Source organism: Oncorhynchus masou, chromosome 14 (genome assembly GCF_036934945.1).
Source record: "Oncorhynchus masou masou isolate Uvic2021 chromosome 14, UVic_Omas_1.1, whole genome shotgun sequence".
NCBI classification, from domain to species: domain Eukaryota; kingdom Metazoa; phylum Chordata; class Actinopteri; order Salmoniformes; family Salmonidae; genus Oncorhynchus; species Oncorhynchus masou.
The window spans coordinates 9949156-9976310 of NC_088225.1; the positions used below are offsets into that span (position 1 = coordinate 9949156).

The following is a 27155-nucleotide window of genomic DNA, read 5'->3' on the forward strand; positions in this document are numbered from 1 at the left end:
GTTCAGTGAATGATCCAATGTTGACCTAAATGACTAATGATGATACATACAATCCACCTGTGTGTAATCAAGTCTCCGTATAAATGCACCTGCACTGTGATAGTCTCAGAGGTCCGTTAAAAGCGCAGAGAGCATCATGAAGAACAAGGAACACACCAGGCAGGTCCGAGATACTGTTGTGAAGAAGGTTAAAGCCGGATTTGGATACAAAAAGATTTCCCAAGCTTTAAACATCCCAAGGAGCACTGTGCAAGCGATAATATTGAAATGGAAGGAGTATCAGACCACTGCAAATCTACAAAGACCTGGCCGTCCCTCTAAACTTTCAGCTCATACAAGGAGAAGACTGATCAGAGATGCAGCCAAGAGGCCCATGATCTCTCTGGATGAACTGCAGAGATCTACAGCTGAGGTGGGAGACTCTGTCCATAGGACAACAATCAGTCATATATTGCACAAATCTGGCCTTTATGGAAGAGTGGCAAGAAGAAAGCCATTTCTTAAAGATATCCATAAAAAGTGTCGTTTAAAGTTTGCCACAAGCCACCTGGGAGACACACCAAACATGTGGAAGAAGGTGCTCTGGTCAGATGAAACCAAAATTGAACTTTTTGGCAACAATGCAAAACGTTATGTTTGGCGTAAAAGCAACACAGATCATCACCCTGAACACACCATCCCCACTGTCAAACATGGTGGTGGCAGCATCATGGTTTGGGCCTGCTTTTCTTCAGCAGGGACAGGGAAGATGGTTCAAATTGATGGGAAGATGGATGGAGCCAAATACAGGACCATTCTGGAAGAATGATGGAGTCTGCAAAAGACCTGAGACTGGGACGGAGATTTGTCTTCCAACAAGACAATGATCCAAAACATAAAGCAAAATCTACAATGGAATGGCTCAAAAATAAACATATCCAGGTGTTAGAATGGCCAAGTCAAAGTCCAGACCTGAATCCAATCGAGAATCTGTGAAAAGAACTGAAAACTGCTGTTCACAAATGCTCTCCATCCAACCTCACTGAGCTCGAGCTGTTTTCCTAGTCTCTCGATGTGCAAAACTGATAGAGACATACCCCAAGCGACTTGTAATCGCAGCAAAAGGTGGCGCTACAAAGTATTAACTTAAGGGGGCTGAATAATTTTGCACGCCCAATTTTTCAGTTTTTGATTTATTAAAAAAGTTTGATATATCCAATAAATGTCGTTCCACTTCATGATTGTGTCCCACTTGTTGTTGATTCTTCACAAAAAAATACAGTTTTATATCTTTATGTTTGAAGCCTGAAATGTGGCAAAAGGTCGCAAAGTTCAAGGGGGCCGAATACTTTCGCAAGGCACTGTATTTCATTACTTTAACAGAACGTTTCCTAAAAGTTCAAAGATGGTTACATTTAATTTCAATTTGGAAATGGTCTAGGAAGTTTGTCCAACTGGAATGTTCTAAAATAGTTCAGAGAACATTAAGGAATAACTGTGGAGGTTTCAGTACTTCAGCATAACGTTTCCTCATGGTTCTATTTAAAGTCATATTCTCAAATTGTTCCTAGAACGTTAAGAAAACTTTCCATAAAAAACACTTTTGTAACGTTCTAAGAATGTTATTTAAAAAGATACACATTCCATTCTTCTCAGCATCAACAAAACTCTATCCTTTATCTTGTTAAGTGTGTTCAGGTTTGTTGGCTGAGTCCACTAATTGGCCACACCTGATCCTAATGAGTGCTTGATTCCTTTGAAATGGGGTCTGCTTGAATAGACTAAAATTAACAACTTTGTACGAGTTAAAAAAATAAATATCATGCTAGCTCCATCCTGGAGGCAAGATGGACTAATTCCATGGATAGAGAACAGAATATTATAGGTTCGAATCTTAAACAAAAAATAAACATTTGTTTGCATGATTAATGCCTAAGCAAATTAATTTCCATGTGTCCATGTGTAACTTAAGGGGCTGAATAATTTTGCACGACCAATTTTTCAGTTTTTGATTTGTTAAAAAAGTTTGAAATATCCAATAAATGTCGTTCCACTTCATGATTGTGTCCCACTTGTTGTTGATTCTTCACAAAAAAATACAGTTTTATATCTTTATGTTTGAAGCCTGAAATGTGGCAAAAGGTCGCAAAGTTCAAGGGGGCCGAATACTTTCGCAAGGCACTGTATATGCAGGATTTTGTAAAATCATCAGTTTAGTTCCACATATTACATGAGAATGATACTTTATCTGGGCATCTCTAGGCCATTACTGGATCATTTATCCAGCTTAATACTAGTACTGAACATGAACATCACTAGAATGTTGACCATTAATCGCCTGCGTCTCAGCTACTGTAGCTACATTTCACATTGCTCTTGGTGATAGTACTCTGGTGGAAAGGTGGCAACCTATGAACTCTGGTTTTCATAATAGTGCTTTCAGAGAGCACTGCTTGACTATTCATTGAGAAAAACAGTACGTCCTTTATTCTAAATCCAACAGCATCTCAGGTTGTGAACAAATACGTTTAGCCTGAACACATTCCAAATGATCTGTATTAGGTTTTCCTTACATTGCCTCATCAATGTGAATAGCCCTCACAGTATTATATTATGTACACGAAGACTACCTCTAACCAGTCAGTAGAGTAGTCCATGACAAGCCAGGAGACATTCAATGCTGTTGGGATGTCAGCATCTTTCTATCAGTATAATGTCATCTTGGATCTTTACCTTTATGGATATTTATGGATCTCCACAGATACCAAACCCCCTCCACCCCCCTCACCCAGTTTCTGCATGCAGGAGTGGAGCCTGGTCTCCAACAGCAGGACCCTGTGTCTCAGCTCCTCGTAGTCGTAGGCTCCCATCTCCTCCTGGATGGCCATGAGCACCAGCGACAGGTTCCTCACCTCCTCCCTCACCCGGCTGATCTGACGGGCGTCCGTCTTGTACTGCTCCAACACCGGCAGTAGGGGGAGCAGCTGGGTCACCTTGTCCTTCAACTCCTGCGGGTTGGATGGAGAGAGGGAGAGAGGGGTGACAAAGAGGAAAATTCGATTAGAAAAACAGTAGGAAGAGGAGTGAGAGAGAGGAGCCACACTCATAGCAAACAGAAGGGCAGATTTGTGTGCGTGCTGGTACCAACTGCATTCCAATGTCAGAACTAGTTACCGTTCTCATGACGAATCCCCAAATGTGTTTTCATACACATTGTTGATCCTGGACTCTATTGTTTCATTCTCCAATGCATTCTTCCTCATCAGGGGACCTACGCCATCTATCCTCAGCTCCACATCCATGACTGATCTGCTGTCAGGGAGGTGGTGGGGCTGATTTCTCATAGGCCAGTGGTGTATTGATGAAGGGGGCAGCAGGAGAGGAGAGGTAGCCTGCTATGGTGCGTGGATGCAGTCCTGTGCTGTGAGGCTGTTAGGAGCAGCAGGCACATCAATAAACCTAGTCCGCCACAGGGGGGGCTGTTTTCTCCTTGTTAAGGTTTATCGTAAATCTGGTGATGGAGCAGCTCTCAGCCCCACAGCGCCACATTATAAATCTCATTTTCCCCCGTTCGAGCCGCGAAAATTCCCTCTCGTTAATCTCCCGTGCCCTGCCATCGGCGACGTTGAGCCCCACACATTCATCAGGCTGTCTCACAGAAAGTCAAATGCAGCTTTTAGACTTACGCAGTTTGTTCTGCACCCATTGGATTGTGAATGAGTATTTATTCACACTTGGAAAGCTATTGGAATTTGCATGACTTGGCATATGCTAGTGATATTAAGATGTGCTGATGAATGGGGGGGGATTTTGTAAACATTGCGGTGACTTTAATAATAAAACGTGTTGAGAGAGAAACACCGACAGTGCCATTCCCCAGGTTGATCCCTTGTTGCCGTGCAGAGTCCCAGCAGTAAATCAGGCTTTATGCATTAGGCATTTATCAAAGCATCTTTTAATCAAACCATTTTATGGTCCATCTAATATCCGCAGAGTGTAAGAAACGCGTGAGAAGGACCAGCTGACAGCAAGACAGAAACGCAGTCTGATAATGGAGCCTGAGATTCCGCTTGTAGGAAGATAAGGGTTAGATAAATGTGAATATATATGGCTGTTAACTAAGAGAGAGAGAGAGAGAGAGAGAGAGAGAGAGAGAGAGAGAGAGAGAGAGAGAGAGAGAGACTTGCACTCGGGAGTAGGGTTTTAATAATGCAGGTATATTTGATTGTGCTCAAATTGCCTCCTGTACATGACTCAATTACACTGAAATAGCAGATGAAGATAAGCTATGTGATTGTTAGTGTGTCATTATGTGTTGTGATGTAGAGGAAGCTGTACTAAGTATACATTACAAAGCCTGTGCTAAGAGTCCAGAATGTTCCTATAGACAGTTCTTATCAGAAAGTTCACATACACAGTTGAGAAATATGCTTCATGTAGAAACCTGTGTGAATGTTTTTCAGTACAGATGAATAGGACACATGCACGCATGTCATGTGCGTTACCTGTAAGCTCTTGGGGTTGAGGCTTCGGGGGTTGTCTGAGGCAGTCTTCAGCTTGACGTCTACAGCCTTCATCAGGCTCTCTGTGTTCCTCACATACTGAAGGTCCCTGTTGGTCCGCAGGTCCAGCAACTCCATGGACTGGGTGATGTTCTGGACCTGTCAGTCAAACACACACATGCTGTTAGACGCACAGACGCACAGACAGACAGATAGATAGATACAGAAGCCCCGTTTATACCTGGTTCTAACTTGAGTCCTTTGTCCTGATCCTGTCCACATTCCCGATTGTGCCCACATTTTTTGACAGATGTAGACACTCAAAAGACACAGATCATCCTGCCCAACTCCAGAGGTAGTCAGACACACACTGTGTCTGGATATCTTACTAGCGTAGACCGATCTGTACAAAGAAACCATTTAAATCATCATTATTCCTCCCTCTCAAATCATTGAGAGGTGGCACCATTGATTGACTACATCAATATGTGTCTTACAATAAATAAATGTTATTTTGAAGGAATAGCTGTGAAATAATTTGCATAAATGAAGGGACCAGGAACTCTTGTGACAATGCAGACGGATAACAAATACATTATTATACCATGTGTAGACACATTTCTGGACATGTGGGCACAATCAGTATGTAGACAAGATCAGGACGGACCCATGTTTGCACCATATATTAACGGGGCTAGAGTCAGACCCACCCGGAATCAGACACACAGACTCACAGACAGACACACGCAGTCAGACACACACTAAATGACATGTTTATTCAGTGGCTTGTGTTTTCCTTTTTATTACAATGAGTGTGCTGTGCCGTACTCCCAACAGCACTTTGCCTTCACTTTCTCTTATCTGAAATTAGTTATGTCTTCCTCCTCCCACCAGCAGCTGTCCAGCCCACCCACTGAGACATCCTCCCACTGGATCCACCCACTCACTACACACTCTGCTACTGCTCTATTCCACCCACACACTACACCCACTCTCCCACACACATACTGGCTATGGTTCAACTGGCCAAACCTTATGTACTGTAACTAATTAACAGAATGAAATATTCATTTGTGTATTAATTTATATACATGAATTATTATGGAGTTTGTAGTTCATTCAATTTGTGTATTAAAGTATGTACTGTACATGAATTACACTATATGTACAAAAGTATGATTAGTGGATTTGGTTATTTCAGCCACATCTGAGCACAGAGCCATACAATCTCCATAGACAAACATTGGCAGGGGAATTGCCTTACTGAAGAGCTCGGTGACTTTCAACATGGCACCGTCATAGGATGCCACCTTTCCAACAAGCAAGTTCGTCAAAATTCTGTCCTGCTAGAGCAATTCAACTGTAAGTGGGCGAGCAGCATACCACCCTGCATACCACTGCTGGCTTGCTTCTAAAGCTAAGCAGGGTTAGTCTTGGTCAGTCCCTGGATGGGAGACCAGATGCTGCTCGAAGTGGTGTTGGAGGGCACGTAGGAGGCACTCTTTCCTCTGGTCTAAAAAATATCCCAATCCCCCAGGGCCAATCCCCCATTGCCCTGTGTAGGGTGCCGTCTTTCGGATGGGACGTTAAATGGGTGTCCTGACTCTCTGAGGTCATTGAAGATCCCATGGCACGTATCATAAGAGTAGGGGTGTTAACCCCGGTGTCCTGGCTAAATTCCCAATCTGGCTCTTAAACCAGTCACCTAATAATCCCCAGTTTAGAATTGGCTCATTCATCTCTCTCCCCTGTAACTATTCCCCAGGTCGTTGCTGTAAATGAGAATGTGTTCTCAGGCAACTTACCTGGTAAAATAACAGATAAATGAAAGTGCTGTTATTGTGAAGTGGAAATGTCCAGGAGCACAAAATCATCTGCTCTTGTTTGCAACACTCCCAACTGCCTCTGGGAGCAACATCAGCACAAGAACTGTTCATCAGGGGACTTCATGAAACGGGTTTCCATGGCTGAGCAGCCCCACACAAGACTAAGATCACCTGTTCTCTGGAGTGATGCTTCACCATCTGGTAGTCCGACGGACAGATCTGGGTTTGGCGAATGCTACCTGCCCCAGTGCATACTGCCAAATGTAAAGTTTGGTGGAGGAGGAATAGTGATCTGGGGTTTTATTTCATGGTAGCTAGGCCCCTTAGTTCCAGTGAAGGGAAATCTTAATGCTCGAACATACAATGACATTCTAGAATCTAGACAATTTTATGCTTCCAACTTTGTGGCAACAGTTTGGGGAAGACCCTTTCCTGTTTCAGCATGACAATTCCCCCGTGCATAAAGCGAGGTCCATAAAGAAATGGTTTGTTGAGATCGGTGTGGAAGAACTTAACTTGCCTGAACAGAGCCCTGACCTCAATCCCCTCGAACACCTTTGGGATGAAATGGAATACCGACTGAGAGCCAGGCCTAATCGCCCAACATCAGTGCCCGACCTCACTAATGCTCTTGTGGTTGAATGGGAAGCAAGTCCCTGCAACAATGTCCAACATCCATTGAAAGCCTTCCCAGGATAGTGGAGGCTGTTATAGCAGCAAAGGGGAGACCAAATCCATATTAATGCCCATGATTTTGGAATGAGACATTCAATGAACAAGTGTTCACATACTTTTGGTCATGTAGTATGTATTATGAAGCCTCCGGTTGTGTGTGACACACTGTCCTGGCAGGTGTGACAGACAGGTAGCTCCATCCCCAGAGAGGCTTTGAGGTAACACTAACATTAGCTAACGCTAACCACAGACTGCTAGCTAGTTCCATATTCCTTCTCCTGGCTGGTTTAGATACATGTTCTAGTCCAATCTGCTTCTGCTGTCTGGCGGTCCAGCACAATGAGTCATGCTGCTCCATATCTCCTCCTTATCACACTGAGGGAGGTGTGCATTTTTATGTTGTTTAAATGTTAGTCTGTTTAAATGTTAGTCTGTTTAAATGTTAGTCTGATTAAATGTCTGTCTGTTTAAATGTCTGTCTGTTTAAATGTTAGTCTGTATGTCTGTCTGTTTAAATATTATTCTGTCTTTCTGTCTGTCTTTCTGTCTGTCTGTTTAAATGTCTGTTTAAATGTCTGTTTAAATGTGTCTGTTTAAATGTGTCTGTCTGTCTGTCTGTCTGTCTGTCTGTCTGTCTGTCTGTCTGTCTGTGACCTGTGGACACCAAGACTCGGGCCGAGGGCTCGTGAAAATGGACAGATAATGAACATAAATGTGTTTAGCATCTCCAGGCCTCCACACATACAAGCCGCAGATGCCTTTGGAACATAAAAGTCTAATAAATACAATGAATCTACACCATCACAATAAATCCATTATTATTTTAGGCAGGGCTAAAGAAACACTATGATATGAAGAAAATGTATTTCAGAAGAACTGAAAATGAGTTGGCCTACTGTATGTTATCTTGCTGTGCGCCCATGACATAGACTGTAGCCATGACATAGACTGTAGGTTAGTTCATTTAGCAGACAAGATATGTTTATACAGTTGAAGTTGGAAGTTTACACCTTAGCCAAAGGCTCGGGACAATACTGCCCCCTTTGGATAAATTGCGTGCCCATAGTAAACTGAAAAACAAATCTGTCCAAAATTGCTAATATATGCATATAATAATAATAATTGAATAGAAAACACTCTAAAGCTTCTAAAACCGTTTGAATTATGTCTGTAAGTATAGCAGAACTCACAGGGCAGCCAATCTAGTTTTGGCATCCAGAAAGTTGGGGCAACTTTGACGTCATCACCCCCACCATTCCCAACCAGCTATGGATCTGGGAACAGTTTCTATGTCTTCCGCGAGATGTCCTCTATCAGTAGAGCGTTTAATTGTGCAAATCCCCCGAGCTTTGACCCTTTGGCAGGCAAAATAGTGAGTGTTGCGAGAAAATACATGCACGTTCATTCGGGCGTGCATTGGGCACAGAGCTCCCTTTGTTCCAACTTGCATGAGAAGAAGTCAGATTGTCCGGTTGAATTGAGAATTGTTTTGTAGGTTAATAACATCCTAAAGCTTGATTCTGCACTTAGTTTGACCAGTTTAGTGGACATATAATATGTAATTTTGAAGTTTTGATGCTGTTCAGGACCAGAAGTCATCTTGGATGCATTTCAGCTGACACGGGTAGCCTATGCTACTATAACTACACACGAACTGAAACAAAACGATGTATTGGGTAAGTATGACTCCTTCCACTACATTCTGATCGAAGACCATCAAAGGTAAGGGAATATTTATGTTGTAATTTTGTGTTTCTGTTGACTCCAACATAGTGGAGAAATATTGCTTATGTCTGAGCGCCGTCTCAGATTATTGAATAGTGAAACTGCTGTTCACAAATGCTCTCCATCCAACCTCACTGAGCTTGAGCTGTTTTGCAAGGAGGAATGGGAAAAAATTTCAGTCTCTCCATGTGCAAAACTGATAGAGACATACCCCAAGCGACTTACAGCTGTAATCGCAGCAAAAGGTGGCGTAACAAAGTATTAACTTAAGGGGGCTGAATAATTTTGCACGCCCAATTTTTCAGTTTTTGATTTGTTAAAAAAGTTTGAAATATCCAATAAATGTCGTTCCACTTCATGATTGTGTCCCACTTGTTTTTGATTCTTCACAAAAAAATACAGTTTTATATATTTATGTTTGAAGCCTGAAATGTGGCAAAAGGTCGCAAAGTTCAAGGGGGCCGAATACTTTCGCAAGGCACTGTATATTTAGTCAAAGTTTATGATGTGTATTGCTGTTATCTGGCGTTATCTGGCGGAGCTATCTATAATTTCTCCGGACATTTTTTAGCATTTTCTGAACATGGCGTCAATGTAAACGGAGATTTATGGATATAAATGGCATATTATTGAAAAAAAACATACATGTACTGTGTCACATGTTCTATTACTGTCATCTGATGAAGATTTTCAAAAGGTTAGTGAATTATTATCCTTTTAATCCTGCGTTTGTGATTGCATCTTTTGTTCGACAAAATGGCTACATATCGTCTGTGTCTTTGTGGTGGTTTGATATACATAAGTGCTATTTTTCGCCGTAAAACATTTTAGAAATCTGACTCACTGGGTAGATGAACAAGGTGTTTATCTTCCATTTGAGCTATTGGACTTGTTAATGTGTGGAGGTTAAATATTTCTAAGAATATTTTTGCATTCTGTGCGCCACTTTTTGAGTTGAGCGGGGGGGGGGGGGGTGCCCTTGGGGAACGTGTAGCGTGAACACGTTAAACTGAGTTTTTCACAGATTCTGACATTTAATCCTTGTAAAAATTCCCTGTCTTAGGTCAGTTAGGATCTCCACTTTATTTTAAGATTGTGAAATGTCAGAATAATAGTAGAGAGAATTATATATTTCAGCTTTTATTTATTTCATCACATTCCCAGTGGGTCAGAAGTTTACATACACTCAATTAGTATTTGGTAGCATTTCCTTTAAATGGTTTAACTTGGGTCAAACATTTCGGGTAGCCTTCCACAAACTTCCCACAATACATTGGGGGAATTTTGGCCCATTCCTCCTGACAGTGCTGTTGTAACTGAATGGGATTTGTATGCCTCCTTGCTCACACACGCTTTTTCAGTTCTGCCCACAAATTTTCTATAGGATTTAGGTCAGGGCTTTGTGATGGACACTCCAATACCTTGACTTTGTTGTCCTTAAGCCATTTTGCCACAACTTTGGAAGTATGCTTGGGGTCATTGTCCATTTGGAAGACCCATTTGAGACCAAGCTTTAACTTCCTGACTGATGTCTTGAGATGTTGCTTCAATATATCCACATAATGTTCCTTCGTCATGATGCCATCTTTTTGTGAAGAGCACCAGTCCCTCCTGCAGCAAAGCACCCCCACAACATGATACTGCCACCCCCGTGCGTCACGATTGGAATGGTGTTCTTCAGCTTGCAAGCCTCCCCTCTTTTCCTCACAACATAACGATGGTCATTATGGCCAAACACTTCTATTTTTGTTTCATCAGACGACCAGAGGACATTTCTCAAAAAGTACGATCTTTGTTCCCATGTGCAGTTGCAAACCGTAGTCTGGCTTTTTTATGGCGGTTTTGGAGCAGTGGCTTCTTCATGGCTGAGCGGCCTTTCAGGTTATGTCAATATTGAACTCGTTATATAGGACTGTGGATATAGAAACGTTTGTACATGTTTCCTCCAGCAACTCCGCAAGGTCCTTTGCTGTTGTTCTGGGATTGATTTGCACTTTTCGCACCAAAGTACGTTAATCTCTAGGAGACAGGAACGCGCCTAGGAACGAATCTCTACGAACGCGTCTCCTTCCTGAGCGGTATGATGGCTGCGTGGTCCCATGGTGTTTATACTTGCCTACTATTGTTTGTACAGATGAACGTGGTACCTTCAGGTGTTTGGAAATTGCTCCCAAGGATGAACCAGACTTGTGGAGGTCTACAATGATTTTTCTGTGGTCGGCTGATTTCTTTTGATTTTCCCATGATGTCAAGCAAAGAGGCACTGAGTTTGAAGGTAGGCCTTTAAATACATCCAGAGGTACACCTCCAATTGACTCAAATGATGTCAATTGGCCTATCAGAAGCTTCTAAAGCCATGACATAATTTCCTGGACCACTGCACATTGACAGTTTAAAGGCACAGTCAACTTAGTGTATGTAATCTTCTGACCCACTGGAATTGTGATACAGTGAATTATAAGTGAAGTAATCTGTCTGTAAACAATTGCTGGAAAAATTACTTGTGCCATGCACAAAGTAGATGTCCTAACTGACTTGCCAAAACTATAGTTCGTTAACAAGACATTTGTGGAGTAGTTAAAAAACGAGTTTTAATGACTCCAACCTAAGTGTATGTAAACTTCCGACTTCAACTGTAAGTCCCATGTCATTGTTTTATATTATATGATATTATAGTATGAAGAATATAATTGAACTTAGCTGAATACAATAGAACGGATATCCAGTGGGCATATGAAGTGGCTATCTTGAGCGTAAAAATTATAATTTGCCTCAGTAGACATATGCTAGATATAGAGTTATTTGGCAACTTTAGCTGTGAATGATACAAACCTTAGAATGTCTTAAATCAAAACAAATATGGGCTGCATGATGCGACGACAGGCTATTGATGATTTGAGAAGTTGCAAAAAGAACTTGAGCTTTGTTCTTTGCCTCAGGCTGCACGCGCTGTTCTCTCATTTAGTGATCACAATTTCATCCTCCTCTTGTTAGTGGCAACCATCAAAACTCTGCTTTCACACAGGATAACATATAGAAGGAATGAAGGAGTGAGAGGAGGAGATGGAAATGCACTGTGGTGAAATATTCTCTAGCTAAAGGTAATGTGTCAGCCTATTCATTATGAACATATAAAAAAGGCCCTATTACTATGCTATTCCAAATCAAATACATATTCACTATAATTGTAGGCTAACTCTGGAAGCCACCCTGCACAATCAATTAACCAATAGCATCGCCTAGACCTATACATTTTCTCCCAGATTAATGGATAGACATTTTGGAGTGTAGCATAAGGTAACCAGACCATCCAGTATGCATAATACTACAGTCCAAACTCAAAGACGATTACTAGAATTTGGAGAATTTTGGAGTATTGGCTATGTATTGCACAATCGTAAATTTAATTATGTTTTTTTTTTCGGGCTTGGGCTCATATATAGGCCTATAGTATTCACAAGCTCTAATAATATGGGCATTTGAATGAATCAACACCGTAGAAAGTCCATTTTGATGGGTTCGGCTTTGAAACAACATCCACAACGAGCACAACGAGCACTCAGTTTCAACCTGCTGTTGAACTTCTTTCTTCAAATTGATCATGAGTTTTAAAAGTTTGGGACTGTTTTGAATATAAGTGTTTGATGTAACTTCTGAATGCATTTGCATTGATGTTAGTGGTTAGAGGGACAACAGAGTCCTGAGTACCAGGCCATTAGGACCTGATGATCAAGTTAGTGAGTTGGGTACATGCATGTCCAGAGTGCATAAGAGGAGATTACTCAACAGTCAGATGGAATTATTATTATAATTATTATTATTGTATTTCAATTAACAAGGCACACCTGTTAATTGGAATGCATTCCAGGTGACTACCTCATGAAGCTGCTTGGGAGAATGTCAAATGTGTACAAAGCTGTCATCAAGGCAAAGGGAGTCATCACGGCAAATAATATAAACTGTATATCAAACACTTTTTTTGGTTACTACATGATTACATATGTGTTATTTCATAGTTTTGATGTCTTATTCTACACTGTAGAAAACAGTACAACTATAGAAAAACCCTGGAATGAGAAGGTGTGTCCAAACTTTTGAATGGTACTGTACATACTATATACATTTTATGGACACAGTATATTATACAATAGTTACTTTTGTTTGTTTTTACTCCCATCCTTCAGCTACCCTTAACCCCTCCCATCTATCTCTAAAGACTATCCAGTCCCAGCCCTCAGCTACCCTCAACCCCTCCCATCTATCTCTAAAGACTATCCAGTCCTATCCTTCAGCTCTCCTCAACCCCTCCCATCTATCTCTAAAGACTATCCAGTCCCAGCCCTCAGCTACCCTCAACCCCTCCCATCTATCTCTAAAGACTATCCAGTCCCATCCTTCAGCTCTCCTCAACCCCTCTCATCTATCTCTAAAGACTATCTAGTCCTATCCTTCAGCTCTCCTCAACCCCTCTCATCTATCTCTAAAGACTATCCAGTCCTATCCTTCAGCTCTCCTCAACCACTCTCATCTATCTCTAAAGACTATCCAGTCCTATCCTTCAGCTCTCCTCAACCGCTCCCATCTATCTCTAAAGACTATCCAGTCCTATCCTTCAGCTCTCCTCAACCCCTCTCATCTATCTCTAAAGACTATCCAGTCCTATCCTTCAGCTCTCCTCAACCCCTCTCATCTATCTCTAAAGACTATCCAGTCCCAGCCTACCCTCAACCCCTCGCATCTATCTCTAAAGACTATCCAGTCCCATCCTTCAGCTCTCCTCAACCCCTCTCATCTATCTCTAAAGACTATCCAGTCCTATCCTTCAGCTCTCCTCAACCCCTCCCATCTATCTCTAAAGACTATCCAGTCCCAGCCTACCCTCAACCCCTCGCATCTATCTCTAAAGACTATCCAGTCCTATCCTTCAGCTCTCCTCAACCCCTCGCATCTATCTCTAAAGACTATCCAGTCCTATCCTTCAGCTCTCCTCAACCCCTCCCATCTATCTCTAAAGACTATCCAGTCCCATCCTTCAGCTCTCCTCAACCCCTCCCATCTATCTCTAAAGACTATCAAGTCCTATCCTTCAGCTCTCCTCAACCCCTCCCATCTATCTCTAAAGACTATCCAGTCCTATCCTTCAGCTCTCCTCAACCACTCTCATCTATCTCTAAAGACTATCCAGTCCTATCCTTCAGCTCTCCTCAACCACTCTCATCTATCTCTAAAGACTATCCAGTCCTATCCTTCAGCTCTCCTCAACCGCTCCCATCTATCTCTAAAGACTATCCAGTCCTATCCTTCAGCTCTCCTCAACCCCTCTCATCTATCTCTAAAGACTATCCAGTCCTATCCTTGTATCCCAATACATTTTTCAACTGTTCTGTCACAAGGATTTTTACTGTGTTTGTGACTCATGACTCATGACTCAGCCCTAACCATGACCATGGGTATGGAATTTGTACAACTTTACAAATGATGCTAGATATTGTGGCATTTTATTGTGGTATTTTACCATCTCTGGATAGAATTGAACTTTGTACGGTACATTGTTAGCATTTCCTTGGCTGTCTGAGGTGAAGATCAGGTCTAGTGCGTTTTAAAAGAGGATGTGATATTGGATGACTGAGTGGCTCCATTCAGCCCACCTCCTCCTCCTCTGCTAGGCTCTATGGTATGCTGGGCGGGCGGCTCAGAGACAGAACCACTGACCCCAGGTGTCCTCAGTAGTCTGGCCTTTATTAGATAGGAGCTGTAGTCCTTCACATCTGCTGTCTTACAAGAGCACACACACCATGCCCCCACACACGTTTGTGCATTCGTCAAAAAAGTGTGTGTGTGTGTGGTCACAAATGTGTGTGTGTGTGTCAGTCAAAAACCTGAGCGGAGGAGACACACAGCGTGAGAGGAAGGGGAAAAGATGGCTATCAGTGTGAATGAGATCAGAGAATTCAGGTGTCTCATTGATCCACTGAGGCTTCCACAGCCCATTCAGCATCTCAATTTACCTCAGCTCTCCTCTTCTCTCAGCACCCTATCAATGTCGACCTTCCTATCTTTTTCTCACCAATGGACTTCCCTCACCAGCACTAACTCAATACTGCCTCCTGCCAGGCTCCAGTGGTCTAGTACGTAGAGCTGGAGATGTGTCTATGAGAAGTCTCACTCAGCAAGCCAAATTATTAGCCACAATACAACCACTGAAACCTCTGTCTCTTTGAGGAAGGAGGGAAGGAGGTGGAGAGATGGAGTCAGACTGACGCGCTCTCAGCATCCATTTGTCGATCGATGCAACTGCAGAACAGCAGAGTCAACAACCACCTCTCTCTCTCTCTCTCCCCCCCTCTCTCTCTCCCCCTCTCCCTCTCTCTCTCTCAAAATTCAATTCAATTTAAGGGGCTTTATTGGCATGGGAAACATGTGTTAACATTGCCAAAGCAAGTGAGGTATCAAATCAAATCAAATCAAATTTTATTTGTCACATACATATGGTTAGCAGATGTTAATGCGAGGGTAGCGAAATGCTTGTGCTTCTAGTTCCGACAATGCAGTAATAACCAACAAGTAATCTAACTAACAAGTGTAAGGGGATAAAGAATATGTACATAAAGATATATGAATGAGTGATGGTACAGAGCAGCATAGGCAAGATACAGTAGATGGTATCGAGTACAGTATATACATATGAGATGAGTATGTAAACAAAGTGGCATAGTTAAAGTGGCTAGTGATACATGTATTACATAAAGATGCAGTAGATGATATAGAGTACAGCATATACGTATACATATGAGATGAATAATATAGGGTATGTAAACATTATATTAGGTAGCATTGATTAAAGTGGCTAGTGATATATTTTACATCATTTCCCATCAATTCCCATTATTAAAGTGGCTGGAGTTGAGTCAGTGTGTTGGCAGCAGCCACTCAATGTTAGTGGTTGCTGTTTAACAGTCTGATGGTCTTGAGATAGAAGCTGTTTTTCAGTCTCTCGGTCCCAGCTTTGATGCACCTGTACTGACCTCGCCTTCTGGATGGTAGCGGGGTGAACAGGCAGTGGCTCGGGTGGTTGTTGTCCTTGATGATCTTTATGGTCTTCCTGTAACATTGGGTGGTGTAGGTGTCCTGGAGGGCAGGTAGTTTGCCCCCGGTGATGCGTTGTGCAGACCTCACTACCCTCTGGAGAGCCTTATGGTTGTGGGCGGAGCAGTTGCTGTACCAGGCGGTGATACAGCCCGCCAGGATGCTCTCGATTGTGCATCTGTAGAAGTTTGTGAGTGCTTTTGGTGACAAGCCATATTTATTCAGCCTCCTGAGGTTGAAGAGGCGCTGCTGCGCCTTCTTCACGATGCTGTCTGTGTGGGTGGACCAATTCAGTTTGTCTGTGATGTGTATGCCGAGGAACTTAAAACTTACTACCCTCTCCACTACTGTTCCATCGATGTGGATAGGGGGGTGTTCCCTCTGCTGTTTCCTGAAGTCCACAATCATCTCCTTAGTTTTGTTGACGTTGAGTGTGAGGTTATTTTCCTGACACCACACTCCGAGAGCCCTCGCCTCCTCCCTGTAGGCCGCCTCGTCATTGTTGGTAATCAAGCCTACCACTGTTGTGTCATCCGCAAACCTGATGATTGAGTTGGAGGCGTGCGTGGCCACGCAGTCGTGGGTGAACAGGGAGTACAGGAGAGGGCTCAGAACGCACACTTGTGGGGCCCCAGTGTTGAGGATCAGTGGGGTGGAGATGTTGTTGCCTACCCTCACCACCTGGGGGCGGCCCGTCAGGAAGTCTAGTACCCAGTTGCACAGGGCGGGGTCGAGACCCAGTGTCTCGAGCTTGATGACGAGCTTGGAGGGTACTATGGTGTTAAATGCCGAGCTGTAGTCGATGAACATCATTCTCACATAGGTATTCCTCTTGTCCAGATGGGTTAGGGCAGTGTGCAGTGTGGTTGAGATTGCATCGTCTGTGGACCTATTTGGGCGGTAAGCAAATTGGAGTGGGTCTAGGGTGTCAGGTAGGGTGGAGGTGATATGGTCCTTGACTAGTCTCTCAAAGCACTTCATGATGACGGAAGTGAGTGCTACGGGGCGGTAGTCGTTTAGCTCAGTTACCTTAGCTTTCTTGGGAACAGGAACAATGGTGGCCCTCTTGAAGCATGTGGGAACAGCAGACTGGTATAGGGGTTGATTGAATATGTCCGTAAACACACCAGCCAGCTGGTCTGCGCATGCTCTGAGGGCGCGGCTGGGGATGCCGTCTGGGCCTGCAGCCTTGCGAGGGTTAACACGTTTAAATGTTTTACTTACCTCGGCTGCAGTAAAGGAGAGTCCGCATGTTTTCGTTGCAGGCCGTGTCAGTGGCACTGTATTGTCCTCAAAGCGGGCAAAAAAGTTATTTAGTCTGCCTGGGAGCAAGACATCCTGGTCCGTGACTGGGCTGGTTTTCTTTTTGTAATCCGTGATTGACTGTAGACCCTGCCACATACCTCTTGTGTCTGAGCCTTTGAATTGAGATTCTACTTTGCCTCTATACTGACGCTTAGCTTGTTTGATTGCCTTGCAGAGGGAATAGTTGCACTGTTTGTATTCGGTCATGTTTCCAGTCACCTTGCCCTGATTAAAAGCAGTGGTTCGCGCTTTCAGTTTCATGCAAATGCTGCCATCAATCCACGGTTTCTGGTTTGGGAATGTTTTAATCGTTGCTATGGGAACGGCATATTCAATGCACGTTCTAATGAACTCGCACACCGAATCAGCGTATTCGTCAATGTTGTTGTCTGACGCAATACGAAACATATCCCAGTCCACGTGATGGAAGCAGTCTTGGAGTGTGAAATCAGCTTGGTCGGACCAGCGTTGGACAGACCTCAGCGTGGGAGCTTCTTGTTTTAGTTTCTGTCTGTAGGCAGGGATCAACAAAATGGAGTCGTGGTCAGCTTAACCGAAAGGAGGGCGGGGCAGGTCCTTATATGCGTCGCGGAAGTTAGAATAACAATGATCCAAGGTTTTGCCAGCCCTGGTTGCGCAATCGATATGCTGATACAATTTAGGGAGTCTTGTTTTCAGATTAGCCTTGTTAAAATCCCCAGCTACAATGAATGCAGCCTCAGGATGTATGGATTCCAGTTTGCAAAGAGTCAAATAAAGTTCGTTCAGAGCCATCGATGTGTCTGCTTGGGGGGGAATATATACGGCTGTGATTATAATCGAAGAGAATTCTCTTGGTAGATAATGCGGTCGACATTTGATTGTGAGGAATTCTAAATCAGGTGAACAGAAGGATTTGAGTTCCTGTATGTTTCTGTGATCACACCACGTCTCGTTAGCCATAAGGCATACGCCCCCGCCCCTCTTCTTACCAGAAAGATGTTTGTTTCTGTCGGCGCGATGCATGGAGAAACCAGCTGGCTGCATCGACTCCGATTGCATCTCTCCAGTGAGCCATGTTTCCGTGAAGCAAAGAACGTTACAGTCTCTGATGTCCCTCTGGAATGCTACCCTTGCTCGGATTTCATCAAACTTGTTGTCAAGAGACTGGACATTGGCGAGAAGAATGCTAGGGAGTGGTGCACGATGTGCCCGTCTCCGGAGTCTGACCAGAAGACCGCCTCGTTTCCCTCTTTTACAAAGTAGTTTTTTTGGGTAGCCGGCTGGGATCCATTCCGTTGTCCTGGGTGAAAGGCAGAACACAGGATCCGCTTCGCGAAAGTCATATTCTTGGCCGTACTGATGGTGAGTTGACGCTGCTCTTATATTCAGTAGTTCTTCTCGACTGTATGTAATGAAACCTAAGATGACCTGGGGTACTAATGTAAGAAATAACACGTAAAAAAACTAAAAAATGCATAGTTTCATAGGAACGCGAAGCGAGGCGGCCATCTCTGTCAGCGCCGGCAAGTGAATAGATAATATACAAGAGTGAAATAACCAATAACAATTAACAGTAAACATTACACATACAGAAGTTTCAAAACAATAAAGACATTACAAAAATGTCATATTATATATATATATATATATATATATATATATATATATATATATATATATATATATATATATATATATATATATATATATATACAGTGTTGTAACAATGTTCAAATGGTTAAAGTACACAAGGGGAAATAAATAAGCAGAAATGAGTGTAGAGAGATGCTGTAGAGAGTGTATGAGTTTAGAGAGATGCTGTAGAGAGTGTATGAGTGTAGAGAGATGCTGTAGAGAGTATATGATTGTAGAGAGATGCTTTAGAGAGTGTATGAGTGTAGAGAGATGCTGTAGAGAGTATATGAGTGTAGAGAGATGCTGTAGAGAGTGTATGAGTGTAGAGAGATGCTGTAGAGAGTGTATGAGTGTGGAGAGATGGTGTAGAGAATGTAGAGAGTGAAGAGAGATGGTGTAGAGAGTGTATGAGTGTGGAGAGATGGTGTAGAGAGTGTAGAGAGTGTAGAGAGATGGTGTAGAGAGATGGTGTAGAGAGTGTATGAGTCTGGAGAGATGCTGTAGAGAGTGTATGAGTGAAGAGAGATGCTGTAGAGAGTGTATGAGTGTAGAGAGATGCTGTAGAGAGTGTATGAGTCTGGAGAGATGCTGTAGAGAGTGTATGAGTGAAGAGAGATGCTGTAGAGAGTGTATGAGTGTAGAGAGATGCTGTAGAGAGTGTATGAGTGTGGAGAGATGGTGTAGAGAGTGTAGAGAGTGAAGAGAGATGGTGTAGAAAGTGTATGAGTGTAGAGAGATGGTGTAGAGAGTGTAGAGAGATGGTGTAGAGAGTGTTTGGGTGTGGAGAGATGGTGTAGAGAGTGTAGAGAGATGGTGCAGAGAGTGTAGAGAGTGTAGAGAGATGGAGTAGAGAGTGTAGAGAGATGGTGTAGAGAGTGTAGAGAGAGTAGAGAGTGTAGAGAGATGGTGTGGAGAGTGTATGAGTGTGGAGAGATGGTGTAGAGAGTGTAGAGAGATGGTGCAAAGAGTGTATGAGTGCAGAGAGATGCTGTAGAGAGTGTATGAGTGTAGAGAGATGGTGTAGAGAGTGTATGAGTGTAGAGAGTGTAGAGAGATGGTGTAGAGAGTGTATGAGTGTAGAGAGATGCTGTAGAGACTGTAAAAGTGTAGAGAGATGGTGTAGAGAGTGTAGAGAGATGGTGTAGAGAGTATATGAGTGTAGAGAGATGATGTAGAGAGTGTATAGAGTGTAGAGAGATGGTGTAGAGAGTGTATGAGTGTGGAGAGATGGTGTAGAGAGTGTATGAGTGTGGAGAGATGGTGTAGAGAATGTATGAGTGTGGAGAGATGGTGTAGAGAGTGTATGAGTGTGGAGAGATGGTGTAGAGAGTGTATGAGTGTAGAGAGATGCTGTAGAGAGTGTATAGAGTGTAGAGAGATGGTGTAGAGAGTGTATGAGTGTGGAGAGATGGTGTAGAGAGTGTATGAGTGTGGAGAGATGGTGTAGAGAGTGTATGAGTGTAGAGAGATGCTGTCGAGAGTGTAGGAGTGTAGAGAGATGCTGTAGAGAGTGTATGAGTGTGGGGAGATGGTGGAGAGCGTGTCGAGACTGTTGAGAGATGGTGTAGAGAGTGTAGAGAGATGGTGTAGAGAGTGTATGAGTGTAGAAAGATGGCGTAGAGATTGTAGAGGATTGTAGAGAGTGTAGAGAGATGGTGTAGAGAGTGTATGAGTGTAGAGAGATGGCGTAGAGAGTGTAGAGAGATGGTGTAGAGAGTGTTTGGGTGTGGAGAGATGGTGTAGAGAGTGTAGAGAGATGGTGTAGAGAGTGTATGAGTGTAGAGAGATGGTGTAGAGAGTGTATGAGTGTGGAGAGATGGTGTAGAGAGTGTAGAGAGTGTAGAGAGATGGTGTAGAGTGTATGAGTGTAGAGAGATGGTGTAGAGAGTGTAGAGAGATGGTGTAGAGAGTGTATGAGTGTAGAGAGATGGTGTAGAGAGTGTATGAGTGTGGAGAGATGGTGTAGAGAGATGGTGTAGAGTGTATGAGTGTAGAGAGATGCTGTAGAGAGTGTATGAGTGTGGAGAGATGCTGTAGAGTGTATGAGTGTAGAGAGATGCTGTAGAGAGTGTATGAGTGTAGAGAGATGGTGTAGAGAGTGTAGAGAGATGGTGTAGAGAGTGTAGAGAGATGGTGTAGAGAGTGTTTGGGTGTGGAGAGATGGTGTAGAGAGTGTGGAGAGATTGTGTAGAGAGTGTATGTGTGTAGAGAGATGCTGTAGAGAGTGTATGAGTGTGGAGAGATGGTGTAGAGAATGTAGAGAGTGTAGAGAGATGGTGTAGAGAGTGTATGAGTGTAGAGAGTTGGTGTAGAGTGTATGAGTGTAGAGAGATGCTGTAGAGAGTGTATGAGTGTAGAGAGATGCTGTAGAGAGTATATGAGTGTAGAGAGATGCTTTAGAGAGTGTATGAGTGTAGAGAGATGCTGTAGAGATTATATGAGTGTAGAGAGATGCTGTAGAGAGTGTATGAGTGTAGAGAGATGCTGTAGAGAGTGTATGAGTGTGGCGAGATGGTGTAGAGAATGTAGAGAGTGTAGAGAGATGGTGTAGAGAGTGTATGAGTGTGGAGAGATGGTGTAGAGAGTGTAGAGAGTGTAGAGAGATGGTGTAGAGAGATGGTGTAGAGAGTGTATGAGTCTGGAGAGATGCTGTAGAGAGTGTATGAGTGAAGAGAGATGCTGTAGAGAGTGTATGAGTGTAGAGAGATGCTGTAGAGAGTGTATGAGTCTGGAGAGATGCTGTAGAGAGTGTATGAGTGAAGAGAGATGCTGTAGAGAGTGTATGAGTGTAGAGAGATGCTGTAGAGAGTGTATGAGTGTGGAGAGATGGTGTAGAGAGTGTAGAGAGTGAAGAGAGATGGTGTAGAAAGTGTATGAGTGTAGAGATGGTGTAGAGAGTGTAGAGAGATGGTGTAGAGAGTGTTTGGGTGTGGAGAGATGGTGTAGAGAGTGTAGAGAGATGGTGCAGAGAGTGTAGAGAGTATAGAGAGATGGAGTAGAGAGTGTAGAGAGATGGTGTGGAGAGTGTATGAGTGTGGAGAGATGGTGTAGAGAGTGTAGAAAGATTGTGCAAAGAGTGTATGAGTGTGGAGAGATGGTGTAGAGAGTGTATGAGTGCATAGAGATGCTGTAGAGAGTGTATGAGTGTAGAGAGTGTAGAGAGATGGTGTAGAGAGTGTATGAGTGTAGAGAGATGCTGTAGAGAGTGTAAAAGTGTAGAGAGATGGTGTAGAGAGTGTAGAGAGATGGTGTAGAGAGTGTACAGAGATGGTGTAGAGAGTGTTTGGGTGTGGAGAGATGGTGTAGAGAGTGTGGAGAGATGGTGTAGAGAGTGTATGAGTGTAGAGAGATGCTGTAGAGAGTGTATGAGTGTGGAGAGATGGTGTAGAGAATGTAGAGAGTGTAGAGAGATGGTGTAGAGAGTGTATGAGTGTAGAGAGTTGGTGTAGAGAGTGTATGAGTGTAGAGAGATGCTGTAGAGAGTGTATGAGTGTAGAGAGATGCTGTAGAGAGTATATGAGTGTAGAGAGATGCTTTAGAGAGTGTATGAGTGTAGAGAGATGCTGTAGAGATTATATGAGTGTAGAGAGATGCTGTAGAGAGTGTATGAGTGTAGAGAGATGCTGTAGAGAGTGTATGAGTGTGGCGAGATGGTGTAGAGAATGTAGAGAGTGTAGAGAGATGGTGTAGAGAGTGTATGAGTGTGGAGAGATGGTGTAGAGAGTGTAGAGAGATGGTGTAGAGAGATGGTGTAGAGAGTGTATGAGTCTGGAGAGATGCTGTAGAGAGTGTATGAGTCTGGAGAGATGCTGTAGAGAGTGTATGAGTGAAGAGAGATGCTGTAGAGAGTGTATGAGTGTAGAGAGATGCTGTAGAGAGTGATGAGTCTGGAGAGATGCTGTAGAGAGTGTATGAGTGAAGAGAGATGCTGTAGAGAGTGTATGAGTGTAGAGAGATGCTGTAGAGAGTGTATGAGTGTGGAGAGATGGTGTAGAGAGTGTAGAGAGTGAAGAGAGATGGTGTACAAAGTGTATGAGTGTAGAGAGATGGTGTAGAGAGTGTAGAGAGATGGTGTAGAGAGTGTTTGGGTGTGGAGAGATGGTGTAGAGAGTGTAGAGAGATGGTGCAGAGAGTGTAGAGAGTGTAGAGAGATGGAGTAGAGAGTGTAGAGAGATGGTGTGGAGAGTGTATGAGTGTGGAGAGATGGTGTAGAGAGTGTAGAAAGATTGTGCAAAGAGTGTATGAGTGTGGAGAGATGGTGTAGAGAGTGTATGAGTGCAGAGAGATGCTGTAGAGAGTGTATGAGTGTAGAGAGATGGTTTAGAGAGTGTATGAGTGTAGAGAGTGTAGAGAGATGGTGTAGAGTGTGTATGAGTGTAGAGAGATGCTGTAGAGAGTGTAAAAGTGTAGAGAGATGGTGTAGAGAGTGTAGAGAGATGGTGTAGAGAGTATATGAGTGTAGAGAGATGATGTAGAGAGTGTATAGAGTGTAGAGAGATGGTGTAGAGAGTGTATGAGTGTGGAGAGATGGTGTAGAGAGTGTATGAGTGTGGAGAGATGGTGTAGAGAATGTATGAGTGTGGAGAGATGTTGTAGAGAGTGTATAGAGTGTAGAGAGATGGTGTAGAGAATGTATGAGTGTGGAGAGATGGTGTAGAGAGTGTATGAGTGTGGAGAGATGGTGTAGAGAGTGTATGAGTGTAGAGAGATGGCGTAGAGAGTGCAGAGAGATGGTGTAGAGAGTGTTTCGGTGTGGAGAGATGGTGTAGAGAGTGTAGAGAGTGTAGATAGATGGTGCAGAGAGATGGTGTAGAGAGTGTAGAGAGTGTAGAGATAGTGCAGAGCGTGTAGAGAGTGTAGAGAGATGGTGTAGAGAGTATAGAGAGTGTAGCGAGATGGTGTAGAGAGTGTAGAGAGAATAGAGAGATGGTGTAGAGAGTGTAGAGAGATGGTGTAGAGAGTGTATGAGTGTGGAGAGATGGTGTAGAGAGTGCAGAGAGATGGTGTAGAGAGTGTATGAGTGTGGAGAGATGGTGTAGTGAGTTTAGAGAGAATAGAGAGATGGTGTAGAGAGTGTAGAGAGATGGTGTAGAGAGTGTAGGAGTGTAGAGAGATGCTGTAGAGAGTGTATGAGTGTTGGGAGATGGTGGAGAGAGTGTCGAGACTGTAGAGAGATGGTGTAGAGAGTGTAGAGAGATGGTGTAGAGAGTGTATGAGTGTAGAGAGATGGCGTAGAGAGTGTAGAGAGATGGTGTAGAGAGTGTTTGGGTGTGGAGAGATGGTGTAGAGAGTGTAGAGAGATGGTGCAGAGAGATGGTGTAGAGAGTGTAGAGAGATGGTGCAGAGAGTGTAGAGAGATGGTGTAGAGAGTGTTTGGGTGTGGAGAGATGGTGTAGAGAGTGTGGAGAGATGGTGTAGAGAGTGTATGAGTGTAGAGAGATGCTGTAGAGAGTGTATGAGTGTGGAGAGATGGTGTAGAGAATGTAGAGAGTGTAGAGAGATGGTGTAGAGAGTGTAGAGAGTGTAGAGAGGTGGTGTAGAGTGTATGAGTGTAGAGAGATGGTGTAGAGAGTGTATGAGTGTATAGAGACGCTGTAGAGAGTGTATGAGTGTAGAGAGATGGTGTAGAGAGTGTAGAGACTGTAGAGAGATCGTGTAGAGAGTGTATGAGTGTAGAGAGATGGTGTAGAGAGTGTAGAGAGATGGTGTAGAGAGTGTAGAGAGATGGTGTAGAGAGTGTAGAGAGTGTAGAGAGATGGTGTCGAGAGTGTAGAGAGTGTAGAGAGATGGTGTAGAGAGTGTACGAGTGTAGAGAGATGGCGTAGAGATTGTAGAGAGTGTAGAGAGATGGTGTAGAGAGTGTATGAGTGTAGAGATGGCGTAGAGAGTGTAGAGAGATGGTGTAGAGAGTGTTTGGGTGTGGAGAGATGGTGTAGAGAGTGTAGAGAGATGGTGCAGAGAGATGGTGTAGAGAGTGTAGAGAGATGGTGCAGAGAGTGTAGAGAGATGGTGTAGAGAGTGTTTGGGTGTGGAGAGATGGTGTAGAGAGTGTGGAGAGATGGTGTAGAGAGTGTATGAGTGTAGAGAGATGCTGTAGAGAGTGTATGAGTTTGGAGAGATGGTGTAGAGAATGTAGAGAGTGTAGAGAGATGGTGTAGAGAGTGTATGAGTGTAGAGAGATGGTGTAGAGAGTGTATGAGTGTGGAGAGATGGTGTAGAGAGTGTACAGAGTGTAGAGAGATGGTGTAGAGTGTATGAGTGTAGAGAGTGTATGAGTGTATAGAGATGCTGTAGAGAGTGTATGAGTGTAGAGAGATGGTGTAGAGAGTGTAGAGACTGTAGAGAGATCGTGTAGAGAGTGTATGAGTGTAGAGAGATGGTGTAGAGAGTGTAGAGAGATGGTGTAGAGAATGTAGAGAGATGGTGTAGAGAGTGTAGAGAGTGTAGAGAGATGGTGTAGAGAGTGTAGAGAGTGTAGAGAGATGGTGTAGAGAGTGTAGAGAGATGGTGTAGAGAGTGTAGAGAGATAGTGCAAAGAGTGTATGAGTGTAGAGAGTAGATGTAGAGAGTGTATAGAGTGTAGAGAGATGGTGTAGAGTGATGAGTGTGGAGAGATGGTGTGTAGAGAGTGTATGAGTTTGGAGAGATGGTGTAGAGAGTGTATGAGTGTGGAGAGATGGTGTAGAGAGTGTATGAGTGTGGAGAGATGGTGTAGAGAGTGTTTGAGTGTAGAGAGATGCTGTAGAGACTGTATAGAGTGTAGAGAGATGGTGTAGAGAGTGTATGAGTGTGGAGAGATGGTGTAGAGAGTGTATGAGTGTAGAGAGTGTCGGAGTGTAGAGAGATGCTGTAGAGAGTGTATGAGTGTGGGAAGATGGTGGAGAGAGTGTCGAGACTGTAGAAAGATGGTGTAGAGAGTGTTGAGAGATGGTGTAGAAAGTGTATGAGTGTAGAGAGATGGCGGAGAGAGTGTAGAGAGATGGTGCAGAGAGTGTAGAGAGATGGCGTAGAGAGTGTAGAGAGTGTAGAGAGATGGTGTAGAGAGTGTTTCGGTGTGGAGAGATGGCGTAGAGAGTGTAGAGAGTGTAGATAGATGGTGCAGAGAGATGGTGCAGAGAGTGTAGAGCGTGTAGAGAGATGCTGCAGAGAGTGTAGAGAGTGTAGAGAGATGGTGTAGAGAGTATAGAGAGTGTAGAGAGATGGTGTAGAGAGAATAGAGAGATGGTGTAGAGAGATGGTGTAGAGAGTGTATGAGTGTGGAGAGATGGTGTAGAGAGTGTAGAGAGATGGTGTAGAGAGTGTATGAGTGTAGAGAGTAGATGTAGAGAGTGTATAGAGTGTAGAGAGATGGTGTAGAGAGTGATGAGTGTGGAGAGATGGTGTAGAGAGTGTATGAGTGTGGAGAGATGGTGTAGAGAGTGTAGAGAGTGAAGAGAGATGGTGTACAAAGTGTATGAGTGTAGAGAGATGGTGTAGAGAGTGTAGAGAGATGGTGTAGAGAGTGTTTGGGTGTGGAGAGATGGTGTAGAGAGTGTAGAGAGATGGTGCAGAGAGTGTAGAGAGTGTAGAGAGATGGAGTAGAGAGTGTAGAGAGATGGTGTGGAGAGTGTATGAGTGTGGAGAGATGGTGTAGAGAGTGTAGAAAGATTGTGCAAAGAGTGTATGAGTGTGGAGAGATGGTGTAGAGAGTGTATGAGTGCAGAGAGATGCTGTAGAGAGTGTATGAGTGTAGAGAGATGGTTTAGAGAGTGTATGAGTGTAGAGAGTGTAGAGAGATGGTGTAGAGTGTGTATGAGTGTAGAGAGATGCTGTAGAGAGTGTAAAAGTGTAGAGAGATGGTGTAGAGAGTGTAGAGAGATGGTGTAGAGAGTATATGAGTGTAGAGAGATGATGTAGAGAGTGTATAGAGTGTAGAGAGATGGTGTAGAGAGTGTATGAGTGTGGAGAGATGGTGTAGAGAGTGTATGAGTGTGGAGAGATGGTGTAGAGAATGTATGAGTGTGGAGAGATGTTGTAGAGAGTGTATAGAGTGTAGAGAGATGGTGTAGAGAATGTATGAGTGTGGAGAGATGGTGTAGAGAGTGTATGAGTGTGGAGAGATGGTGTAGAGAGTGTATGAGTGTAGAGAGATGGCGTAGAGAGTGCAGAGAGATGGTGTAGAGAGTGTTTCGGTGTGGAGAGATGGTGTAGAGAGTGTAGAGAGTGTAGATAGATGGTGCAGAGAGATGGTGTAGAGAGTGTAGAGAGTGTAGAGATAGTGCAGAGCGTGTAGAGAGTGTAGAGAGATGGTGTAGAGAGTATAGAGAGTGTAGCGAGATGGTGTAGAGAGTGTAGAGAGAATAGAGAGATGGTGTAGAGAGTGTAGAGAGATGGTGTAGAGAGTGTATGAGTGTGGAGAGATGGTGTAGAGAGTGCAGAGAGATGGTGTAGAGAGTGTATG

General features: G+C 43.5%; 1 protein-coding gene across 2 annotated transcripts in view; it reads right to left on the reverse strand.

The window, feature by feature from the left end:
- The window catches only part of olfm2a (olfactomedin 2a), a 124205-nt gene that overhangs the window by 4907 nt on the left and 92143 nt on the right, over positions 1-27155 (reverse strand). For both annotated transcript variants that reach the window (XM_064986281.1, XM_064986280.1), the window contains exons 3-4: positions 4485-4640; positions 2768-2987 (exon numbers count right to left, since the gene is read on the reverse strand). In XM_064986281.1, the coding sequence (XP_064842353.1) occupies positions 2768-2987; positions 4485-4640 (376 nt within the window). The remainder of the gene's footprint in view (positions 1-2767; positions 2988-4484; positions 4641-27155) is intronic.